The sequence below is a fragment of the Oncorhynchus tshawytscha genome, linkage group LG14 (assembly GCF_018296145.1).
Source record: "Oncorhynchus tshawytscha isolate Ot180627B linkage group LG14, Otsh_v2.0, whole genome shotgun sequence".
NCBI classification, from domain to species: Eukaryota; Metazoa; Chordata; class Actinopteri; order Salmoniformes; family Salmonidae; genus Oncorhynchus; species Oncorhynchus tshawytscha.
The window spans coordinates 13,264,752-13,277,397 of NC_056442.1; the positions used below are offsets into that span (position 1 = coordinate 13,264,752).

General features: G+C 46.1%; 1 protein-coding gene across 7 annotated transcripts in view; it reads right to left on the minus strand.

The window, feature by feature from the left end:
* LOC112253931 (B-cell CLL/lymphoma 9 protein) overlaps positions 1 to 12,646 on the minus strand; it is a 104,613-nt gene that overhangs the window by 17,999 nt on the left and 73,968 nt on the right. For 5 of the 7 annotated variants that reach the window (XM_042297058.1, XM_024426052.2, XM_024426056.2 and 2 more), the window contains exon 3: positions 4,800 to 4,872. Coding sequence is in view for 2 of the 7 variants with exons in the window: in XM_024426056.2 (XP_024281824.2) it covers positions 4,800 to 4,840 (41 nt within the window). In the remaining 5 variants the exon portion in view is untranslated. Of the gene's footprint in view, positions 1 to 4,799; positions 4,876 to 12,646 lie in introns of all 7 variants that reach the window. The other 2 variants (XM_024426054.2, XM_042297057.1) reach the window with 1 other exon arrangement.

Genomic DNA, 12,646 nt, shown 5'->3' on the forward strand with positions numbered 1-12,646 from the left:
AAGAAACTTCACAATGTGTGCATGTTTTGGAAGGCCACCCGTTGTATCAGGCAACCCTGGCATTATAACATCTCCTTAGATGGTTCGCGTCACTCAAAACAATCGGGTGACATTGACAACTAAACCAATCATGACCGCTTACTTGATTCGACTTTGCACCGCTCCATAGCATTGGATACTGCTGACCGGTCCACCAACTGACAGGACAACAGTATCATAGACCAGGGGTTGAGAAACACAGACAGAAGCTCTGGTTGAATAGCCACACTAACATTCTACTAAGTATTCAAACCTAATGCATGGCTTTAGTCCAAGTGGTATGAAAGTATGGACGGACATAGAGGCCTATTCCTCCTGTGTAACCTTGTTTGGCGTGTCATCCTCCTCCTCCTCCTCCCCAGGTCCATTTTTCTCAGAATCACTATCACGAGACAGTTCCCTGTCCTCTGAGAAAACTCCTCCATAAAGCTGCACTGTCAAGAAAGCATAAAATATTCAGGATAGCTCACGATGATGCAAGTGCTTCCATAAGCCCCCTCTGGCTGGGGTAGGGTAGGAGGGTAGGAGACTGAAACCCGTGAGAGAATCATCCAAATGAAACTACGGCTGAAACTTCAGCTTGGCCACAACCACCAAAACACAATTCAACACTAGACTCACAATCAAAACCCAAATTCGTTCGACTCAACCCCCCCCAGAAAAAAAGCTAGCATAAAAATAAAAATAAAAAAAGCATAATATATTTGGTTCTGGCTTCTGAGATGACTAAAAAGGTTCAAATGTGACGTACACTACTCAATAAACTAGATCAACAGCCCTCCTAGCTTGACGTGCAAACCATACGTGAAATCTAGTGACGAGGATGGGATCGGACTCAAGAAACCAGGGTGCTTTTCGCTAGACATCAAACGGAAGCAAACGGACTGAAAACGGGGAGCCTGTAGTTATAAAGATAACCAATAAGAAACTCTTATTTTCATTGCAAAAACACTTCCCGTGTCTTGCTACATTTAGCTATGGTGTGCACTAATGAATACGGCCCAGCAATGGGAGCACATCTCCGCAGACGTAACAGGCCCAGTATCGGAGTGTGCGAGTCAGGTTTTGTGGGGGGGGGTCCTGCTATATCTGACACATCCGTGCCCTCCTGGGTATGCAGCGGGACACATTACTCATGGGGGGAATGTGGTAATCAAAACCCAGAAAGAGAGGAGTCGGGTTGGGAGGTTGTGAAAGAGAAGGGTGAGCTCACCAGCAGCAAGCCTTGACCGGCTCTACCTCTCCCATCGATGACTGAGAAAAACAAAAAACAGGGTTCTGTTCATTAGACCACATCATCACAAAACATTTCTAACCGGCAGACACGTGGGCTTGGTGTGTCCATCGGCTACAAAATGACAAGAGCTATATCACAGAGTTGTGTTCATTAGGGAACGCCGTTTGAAAAAGTGCAACGGAAAACATAAGAAGTTCAGATGGTACCGCTCCGTTTCACTGGAGCGTTTATCCATTTTGTGCCTAATGAACACAACCCAGGCCAGTATGCCTAGGCAAGGTTTCTGCCCTCTCCTAACACAGTATGTTCATGATATTCAAAAAGGCAGAGACCCATGTCTGTATAAGGCCATGAAGAGTCTAAGAGAGAAAAAACAGTTTCCATTCCGCCATTCGAGTGCGGTAAGCACCGGCAGAGGCATTGGAGTCAGTTGAGCTTCTGCGCCGGGGAGAGAAAGACCGAGACATTACACTTCACTAACGAGCATGCACCCACACGGTCACCATGGCAACGCCACTGGTGTCTGAATCTGAACGACTCCCAACACAACTAGGGAGTGTTTGAACGAACCGTGCCGCTCCACAGACAAGCACCCACCCCCACGGAGACACACTGGGAAAGAGGCAGAGGGACCACAACCCCCCCCCAACCAGCCTCATTCAAACAAACATCGACCGACCCCACACACACACAGAGACAGAGAGAGACAGAGAGAGACAGAGAGAGACAGAGAGAGACAGAGAGAGACAGAGAGAGACAGAGAGAGACAGAGAGACAGAGAGAGAGAGAGAGAGAGAGAGAGAGAGAGAATGCAAGAATGCACCAGCGTTTTCTACTCCCTCCCTTGGCCTGTGAGATCTGAGATGGACTAAATAACGGGACGATACAGTTTATCAGGCCCAGCGCCAGGGCAGGACATAACAACCCCTGACTACAGATCGGTGCAGCAGGAGCCTTTACTAGCCCGGGTCAGGTCAAGGTACCTTGGCTAATGCCCCTCTCTGCAGTGGACCAGAAAACAGGCCAAAATCGCAGGCACTTTATTTGATGATGGTGAGAGAGAGAGAATGAGAAGGAGAGGGAAAGGAGGGGAGAAAGGGAGAGGGTCATATGGAGAGAGATAAAGGAGTGGAACTGAAAGAAGGTTAGAAAGAGACAAAGACGAAAAGCGGGAGAACGAGGAGAGAGAGGAGGAGCAAGCGAGGGAGACGAGGAGGAAAGGGACAGGCTCTCACCCACCGGCATCATCTCCCAACGATAACTAGCCGGTTCGTCTCAGTCTAGCGGTCACAGCAACTAATTGGAAGAATTTAAACAAACTATCGGCCCAGCTCAACAACAGAGTGTCATTCACACAGACAAGACGGAACAGACCCTCTCCAGCAGTCTGCTTTGCTGTGGTGCCACAGGGGCTCCATGCTAATAGCTAATGTGTCTTCTTAAATGCCCTGTATGAACTGCAACCGCTTGTTGTTTACTCTAACAGCGTTCTCTGTGCAACTGTTTGTGTGAGCGAGAGAGGGGGAGAAACAGAGTCAATGAAGAAGAGCGAGCGGGGAGAGAGGGAGAGAGCGAAACCATCCACTCACATTTATTTTTTGCATTGCTGGAGGGCTGTGCAAAGCGTTGCAACATCCCCGCTCTCAAAGAGCACTCATTTCCATATTCCCAGCAAGGAGACGAGCGCTCTCAAATTGACCTTGACGAGGGCTCCACATAAACCCGCCGCGAAGACACCAAAGCAGGTCTTTTTATCCTACTGAAAACCAGATAAACATCATGCAACTGTGTGAAGTCTCCCCCTGGACGTACTGCGTACTACGGAAATATCCTGAATAAGGGGGGGTGCTGGATAGAATTAGTCTAACCAACAAATCTCAGAGAGTGCATGTAACCTGGTGGTGGTTACGCAATAGGCATGCATGAATGGAAAATATGGATCCAGAATTACACTCCGATGTTTCACAAACACAGATCTCCATTTTCTGAGGGACCCATTTCTCCGGACCACACAGTAGACACGCACACATGCACGTAGGCTACACACACACCCTCTCTGTGCCCACCAGCATCTACCAGCCATATTATGTAAATTCCATTTTGAAGCAAAGCCACTACTGATCAGTGAGACTCTCCCCCTCCCTCCATCCCTCCTGTAGTGAGGATATAGCCTCCCTCTCTCCCTCCCCCTCTCTCTCTCTCTCGCTCTGTGTTGGGTCTGTGCTTGGCTGCCTGCAGGGACAAAGGCTCACACACACACACATGCAAACAAGCCTGGCCAAAATCTCAGGATTAAAGACTGACGGTCCCACCAGACACAAACCTGTGTGCATTTATCACATGGGTATGAGTACACAAACACACACACACACGTACAAATGTATGCACACAATAACAATGTATGACCAAAGAGTAGAAGAGTGCTACACATGGAACAAAATGGGCCAGATTCAGATTCAAGACAATCCTGGGTGGGTTCTTCTTCTTCTTCACACAGACAGGGCAAAATCATTCTGCAAAGCCTCGGTCAGTGTGTTTTCTGCCTGCCTGCCGGTCGTCCCATCCAACCTCCTTCCCGATCTGTCTATCTGTCTACTCAAGGCGGAAACCTTGGATTTCAGCTGATTTTACATCTGTAATGCTCACATTTCAATAGAGGCCAGGGACATTAACTGGTTGGCTGCAAAACATTTTTTTAAATAAAAGTAGGGTGACATACATTATGATCCTCTTCCAAACTAACATCACACCAAACCATTTCACTGGCTAACGGTTGCTGTCAGTCTTGACAAATGTCATGGTGTCACATATTTAAAAGCCAACTATCCCTTAATTCCAGGCGAGTATTACATACTCTGGGTACAAAAAAATATAAATACTCAGACTTGGTTCAAGGATGAAGGAGAATGAGTCTTTTACTTCTGAACATACAGTTCTTTGTTGCCAATTTTCTTCGAGGAAATTGATTATTGTTAATGTCGGGGACTCATTCCAGGGAACCGCTGTTCTGTGGACAGGCAACTAAATCTTGTTTTGAAATCACCATCCTCAAAACTAAGTCCTTGTATTGCTTTCATAGAGGATGCCCCAAGTCCAAGCGCATGCCTTGGAAAGAACGAGGCTGAACTCTGAGATCTCCATGTTGCGTTCTAATCTAGATACCCAGAAATCCGCAGGCGCCTTTGAGCCAATGTCACAGAGAGAGGCCTAGGCAGATGTTCGTCTGAGCCACTGACCGACCGACCGACTGAGCTAACTACAGAGAGTAAGGCACATTGTACTGCCTCTAGGGTCTGTGCCTCAGGGACAAAGATGGAGGAAAACTGGATGTGCTCCCTCTACCAACCACTTACTCTCTACCTCTCCTCTCATCCAACCCTGTGCTGCTCACCCTCCTCTCCATTCCCTCCATCCCCCAGCTCTTGCTTCACCAGGCTAATGCTCACCCCCTCCTCCCTCTCAACCCCCTGCAGTCCAACGGCTTGTCTGTGTGTGTGTGTGTGTGTGTGTATGTAGCACTCACCATGTCCCTCTGTCACGATATAGCCGTGGCCATGTCTGCATTGCAATGGGCCGCGCTCGTCAAATCCCCAACGCTGCTGGAGATAAAGAGAGAGACATCACTCACCAAATCACAACACTGTCCAACATGGCTGGCACGCACACACAGGCTTAGCAGATAGAGCTGTGGGTAGGCAACTGAGCGGCTCCCCTTTACGCGATACAATGCAACTTCGGTTTAGCAGTACACAACAGCAGCACTTAGACAGCTAGTAGTTCAGAATAGGAGGAATGAGGCCTATTCACATGTACAAATATTACAAGATTAGGAATAGCATGAAGGAAAACCAAAAAGGGAAGACCATTAAAAATTTCATTTAAACCATGACATGTCATCATCATATCTTTACCACATAACGTGCAAACAGAACACCTCCACCGGACATTCTAATTGGTTTGTTAATTACATTTCCTATTAGGTCTACCCGCTCACAGCAGCAATTTAAAAAGAGATTTATTGAAATCAACTCTAAAATGCATATCAAACTGTGCCATGAGGAGAGTGAAGAGAGCAAAGTGGAACTGAAGTTGTCATGTGACGTAGCCCTGTTCTGAACATGATGGAGAGATGCCCATGTCAGATGACGTAATCCCCACTCTCTCCCACACACACGCTGGTGTGGACAAGTGTGTGTGTGGATAAAAGTTGTGTGGCAGTTCAGCGTTCACCTTTCAGTGGGTGAGCTAATCTGCTTACAGTGGCTGTGGGGCCAGGGCCAAAATCTCATCAGCACTGCCAAAGACGATCATCCGGAGCAGGTCAGCCCTAGCGCCAGCACACTCACTTAATTCCTCTAATCTGCACACCGTGTGTGTGTGTGTGTGTGTAAGCCACATCTTCGCGCTTGCATTTAGTACATCTGTAAAGAGGTGCGAGAGTGTTTGTGTACGTCTCTACAACGTGTGTGAGGGTCTGAGTCATGCATGTGCCTCGTCTGTGTCCCAACAAGCAATCCTGCACCGCCATCAGCCTGATGCCAAGGAGTAGCAGCCGGACACAAACTAACTTGAAACCAACATGAAACAACAGTGTACCAGGCAGGCATACTTAAGCTCAGCTCAAGCATGAAAGCATTTGACCCAGGTCTGCTGGCCCTGGTTCTGGGTTAGACATTCTGATTGGCCCCAACACTGTCGGGGTCAGCTCATCGCACAGTTAATAGGTCACCATATCTGCAGCCAATCACGGTTCTAAGACAATCTACCAACAGCGCCGAATGAACAAAAAGGTCCACAAAGCAGCCAGACGATCACAGAAAGCTATACCCAAACGTCTCCTAGTTTCATATAGTTTTTTTATTTTACTAGGCAAGTCAGTTAAGAACAAATTCTTATTTTCAATGACGGCCTAGGAACAGTGGGTTAACTGCCTGTTCAGGGGCAGAGCGACAGATTTGTACCTTGTCAGCTCGGGGATTCGAACTTGCAACCTTGTGGTTACTAGTCCAACGCTCTAACCACTAGGCTACCCTGCCGCCTAGTGTGCAGTTAAGAAATATAATTTGATGTAAATCAAAATGAAGAGTCAGAAAGGATTGAGAAGGCGGCTGTGTTTCTTATACTTTGAAAATGCATCCTTCCTTGAAGTCATCACTGATCTGACACGAGTAGATTGGTGAAAGCTATGAAACCTACAGGGAGGAACGGAGGAAGAAAGGCAGCATTCCAAGAGGGAAGGCGGACCAACAGGAATGTCGGCAGTGAGCGACTGGTGGCCATCCACAGAATATCGGGCGTTATTACCTGTTCATCTATTACAGATCCTACATGTTGAATCAGCGCGGTCCGTGGACACCAAGCAGGTGCTCTACTGCGCACGGCCGACGCAGGGGGGAGGGGGTTCCGGTGAATGTGGAAAGAGTGAATCTGCTTTGGGATTTGATCTCAGGAGCGAGGGAGAGACCGTATCGTTAGAATAATATCAGTGATGTGCAGATGGGGAAAGAGAAAACATTAACGCAGAGAGCTAATGTACCACTCAGTGACAAGACGCCACCATATCCATCACCACTCACAGCCCCATCAATGTGTGTGTACGTACATACGTTGAGTGTATGAGCATGTGTGCTTATGAGCATGTGTGTGTGTGTGTTTCTAGTGTACCGAGGGCTATCAGACATCCCAGTCACAGGGGCTGCATTACGGCTTGACTGCGGCAGAGCAGAGGGGCAGAGAGGAGGGGTTGTCACTGCATCGCTCATACATAATGAGAGGAGCATGATCAGCAGATGTGCCTCCCTCTCAGACCCAACACACACAGACGTATCATAACTGAGATACTCAAACCTAACTCAGTAAACGGATTGCTGTCCAAGCCCTACACAAGACAAAAGACTCACACACAGTAACACAGCTCACTAAACAGATTAAGCTACTGACAAACCAAAGCCCACTAAACCTATTACCAACTAAAACCCTACAAATACCCCTCAACAGACAAGCAGACCCACAACAAACATTTTACCAACAAATCCAGTGGTAAACCTAACCCTGTGCAACACCCTCTGGGGGCTGTGACAATACCCGTATTGTGGTATTTTTTCCATCACCAATTTTTTAAAATATTATTATTATTATTATTTATTTTTTACATGAAGCAGACGAAACTCTTTGGTCCTTTAAAAACCTGCAGCATATACAATATTGTGTGCTATAGCTTGGATGACAACATTAGGGCTGTTTTCCTAAAGAGGTTAAAATCATGTGTTTCCTTGCCACAATACTAACGAGAAGTCCTGGCTTAACTCTGTATTACACGCCAAATGGCTTTGACCTCGACTTAGGCCTGAACTACCCTGGTCCCAGATCTGTTTGTGCTGTTGCCTACTCCCTTGTCCTTCATGATTTTCGACCCTCATCAGGAAACTGATGAGGGTCAAAAAAAAGGGGGGGGACCAAAATCTTTGCACAGAAAATCTGAGTAAACAGCAAGAAAATGTTCCTATTTTAAGAGTAGGGTTGTCACAATAACATTTTACTAAAGATGCGAGAGAGCAGATGCTCTTATCCAGGACGACTTACGGCATTTTATTTTACCTTTAACAAGGCAAGTCAGTTAATACCTATAATGACTCCCCATCCCGCATGAGGGAGCGTAATCATCGCCTGACACTAATTAGCATGACGCAACAGACATAAATATTCCTAGAAAATATTCCTATTCATGAAAATCACAAATGAAATATATTGAGACACAGCTTGGCCTTTTGTTAATCACCCCGTCATCTCAGATTTTCAAAATATGCTTTACAGTCAAAGCTAGACAAGCATTTGCACTTCCGGATTGGATTTTTCTCAGGCTTTCGCCTGCAACATCAGTTCTGTTATACCTCACAGACAATATTTTTACAGTTTTGGAAACTTTAGAGTGTTTTCTATCCTAAGCTGTCAATTATATGCATATTCTAGCATCTTGTCCTGACAAAATATCCCATTTAACTACGGGAACGTTTATTTTTCCAAAAATGAAAATACTGCCCCCTAGTCACAACAGGTTTTAAGAACAAATTCTTATTTTCAATGACGGCCTACCGGGGAACAGTGGGATAACTGCCTTGTTCAGGGCAGAAAGACAGATTTTTACCTTGTCAGCTCAGGGAATTAATCTAGCAACCTTTCGGTTACTGGCCCAATGCTCTAACCACTAGGCTACCTGCCGCCCCGGTAGTAAATACAGTCTTTATAATATATATTTTCATACTACCCGGCAAGTATCACGATACGGAGGATCCCCCAGGATGAAAACCTGTCCCTTGAATTTAACTTCAAACATTTCACTGCATAATAGAAACGGCTACTGCAGAAAATAGCTGATTTGCTCATATCCAAAGGCATATCTGCGAATTGGGCAGGAGGAATGTAGTAAGGAATATAAATGCACAATGATCTGCATTTTCATATCGGCAGTAAGGGGCACACACACTTGGCCTATATGAAACCATCTTTAACCTACTCCTCAGACAACTTTACACACAGCCTACACTCTCCCTCCCACACACCCATTCTCACTTACTTGCAGCCCATGAGTAGTTTAAAGGGGCTCGCTACATGGTTTATAAAATTATATAAAAACGGCCTGCTTATTCTTACAGGCGAAATGAAAAGACACAGATCCACTTCACTCGCACTGTGAGCCGTTCCAATATTTAAACAATTGTAACAACAGAAACCCAACCCCTGTCTGCACACCCCAGCACGGCTAAATAAACATTTTAAACTGATGGAGATGGGCAGAAAGAACAGCCGGAGACAAGCGGCTGAGTCGGCTAATGGCTGGTTAGGAGATGCGGCTGACTGCTCACAGCTGTCACAGCTGATATTGGATGAAGCGTTCTGATATGACATTTCTGACATCAGGCTCTGAGCTCCGATATTCTATTTGTAGGACATGTAGGGATGCATTCAGTGCGGTCATTAATTTAGAGAGGTAGTGATCACACAGGGACAAGATCTGTTCGCTCCTCTCTATTAGCGCAATGGGCGATACTCTCTCCGCCCCCACATTCGCGTGGATGACCAATTTTGAGATCAAAACGGTAAATATCGCCTTAAAGCGACGAGTTTGCATCCCTGTCTATGGCAGCGGCATTCAGAGGCTGCGTGACAGCGAATCCTCGTCAGGCTGGTCTGATTGTTCTTACAGGCGAAATGAAACGTGTCCACTTCGCTCGCGCTCTGAGCCGCTCCAATAATTAAAACAAAATGCAACAGAAACCCCATCACTGTCTGCACACCCCAGCTTGCCAACACGGCTAAATACCATTTTCAAACTGACGGAGATACACAGCAGGAACGGACAGAGAGAAGTGGCTGTGTTGGCTAATGGCTGGTTAGGGGGATGTGGCTGGTTGCTCACAGCTGTCACACCTGATATTGGATGAAGCGTCTGATATCACGCTCTGAACTCTGATATTCTATTTGTAGGACGCGTCGGGGTGCCATCTGTGCTCAGTCATTCATTTCGATATGAGAACATACACCATTATTTAGTGATCACGCAGGGATAAGATCTGTATGAGTCTCTCTTTTATAGCTCAACGGGTGACACACTGCGTCTGTGCACTTTTCGTCAGACTGACGCCCCGATCACACCTACAGACTCTCTGCAATGTTGGTACACCAGAAATACATTCATTTCCAATGGAACGCTGCGTTTGCCTTGCAGCAATGCGACGCAGAGGCAGTTGTACGTTCAGTGTGGCGCGTACACTGGATTTACTGAACATATGCCTCAAAATGTATGCGTAGAGGACGATGCCTCGTACCATTTCGCGCAGAAACACTGTCTGTGTGATAGAGGCGTTGTAGATGGGTTAGATGACCACGTCATGTGTCTTGTTTTGAGGTGTTGACTGATGTTCATGTCAATGCTAATATGGCTAAAATTCCCTAGCTAGCTAACCAACAACTGTAACAACGTATGTGAGACAAGCGCTCCATGTGCAAATGCATTCGTTTTCAATAAACATTGGCGACGGAATATAGTTTACATGTTGTCAACAATCTATGCAAACCCAGTCTGTTTAGCCCCAAAGTTGTGCCAACGTCAGTTTTGTTGCTAAACAACCAACCAGTCATTAGCAAATAACACCCGATTGGTACTTAATTAAACTGGTCAATGGTTCTGCACGAATCTCATTTCCATGTTCTCATATCACACTGTTCACTCAATAGGCATATGCAGCCATGAATTCACACAGTCATTGGGGAAATTGAAGAAACTATTTGAAATGGTAAGTTCGAGGCAAAGCGGTTAAATGCAAGTAGGACATTTACCACTTGGAGCAGCCGAACAGAGTTTGCGACACACCAAATCGCCACAACCCAGGCTCTTTCTCAATGTTCTAACAATGATTTAACGAAATCATTGAAGCCGTGTCTTCAACTGCAATGATTGGATAGGCCTTGACTGGTAAGTATTAGCCAATAGAACAGGAATTTCAGTTGTCATTTTGGAAATTTCAGTTCTGTCATTTCAGTATTGAGTGCAGGAAGTTCAGCTCTGTCATTTCAGGGCAGGAAATATAAAAACAGGTCAAAGAGCATCTCTAGACCGCATAGAGAAGCCAAGCTTAGTCTAAAAAAAAAATCCTGTTCATTTACCACAAAGGCTGTTCTATTGGCCCTGGCTTTCTCCACTGCCAGTCTGTTTCACCCTGCCACCACTTTTGGAATGGGTTCGTGGCACAGACACACGCAGCCAAACGGTTGACGCATGGGCGACACGGTGTCAGACCATCAGCTGGTAACATGAGTGACGCGCATTGGAATGGACACACCAGACACACAAGAGCAGGAGAACTCACAGTGGTGACGAGAGGTTGTGCTTACAATACGGTTGTGCTTATTGTGCTTATGTTCCTATCATAACACCCTAGCACCAGGACCATTTCATCTATGGGCGGTGAAAACCTGTACCCCCATATCAAACTGTGTTTAGCTAGACGCAGGAACAGGAGCAGAATCCTTTGCAGCCCATTTAATGTCCTGGCAGGCCTCAGCTCTTCTTGGCACGCTGGCACTGTGACACAACCTGGCCTTGGCATCGGGAAGAAACCATTGGCAATACAATGCCACTCCAGAACTCATTGCGCTTGGCAAAGCCTCACCAGTGCACTCATATAGCATAAGGTTACAATGTCTTGCCAGTGCTTAACCAGCCATATTACAGAGTGAAAGGGAAAAGGAAAAATGTGCCTTGTTAGCAGAAGGGATTATTTGGGATAGAAAGGGGGGAATGGAGGAGAGAAATCCCAGAGTTCTCCTGTTTCAGTGGAGGGTGCCAAATGCACCCCTCCCCCACACGCCAGTAAAGCGTTTCAAATCAGCACACCCTACATTTTTTAACTCAGGGAGGGATAAGGTATCCATAGACCTGGCAACCTTCATATTCACATCATGAGCCCATGGGCTGAATTGAAAAGATTCCACTACAAGGAACTGAGCTATAGTCAGTAGCCACTAGCCAATCAGAGAAAGCCATTCCCTCACTGGGGGGTACCACTAGCCAATCACAGAAAGTAGGGGTGTAAATAACAAAAACAACACTAAAATAAAGTGCAATATGCGTGTGAAACCAATATGTAAACAGAATCTATGCGTGTGAAATCAATATGTAAACAAAATCTATGTCCATCTCCGTTATAATCTACTGGGAAACCAAAATACTCACAAAATAGAGATTTAAACGATGATGGAGGATCCTGCTGGTTGCGACAGTTCATTTAGAGAGTTGTGACAGTACCGGCAAACAGAGCCACTGTGAAACCCTACAATTTCAGATTACACAGAGGAGAGAGAGCGAGAGAGACGACAGAGAGAGATGGGTGATAAGAATGCACATTTTGCAGTGGAGGGAGAAGTAAAAACAGAACGTTCCATTTCTCCAATGGGGTTTTGAGGAACAGTAACTAACCGTGCCAGATTAAAAGGAGGCCCATTTATTAGAGCCATAGCCTGTGGCAGCTGTGGCAGTGACAGATGGCCCAGTGCACTATGGGAGAGTAGCTGGGTCACAATCAGGTCAGTTGGGCACTGGTGGAAAGGGCAGCAACACCCACACACTGCACATGAGTGAGAGGGAGAGACTGCACATCACCAGGGTCATGTTCATTAGGCATTAAATAGTAGAAAACGGACCGATACTGGGTTGGACCAACTGGGTTTGTCCAATTGATAAATGCTTGAAAACATTTCCAGTTGGGTGCCCTATGAACATGACCCAACATGGCCTACTCTTACGAAAACATAGACTGTTGTTAGAGTCTGATGTGAACAGTCTAACACCATGCCACCAATCACAATAAACCA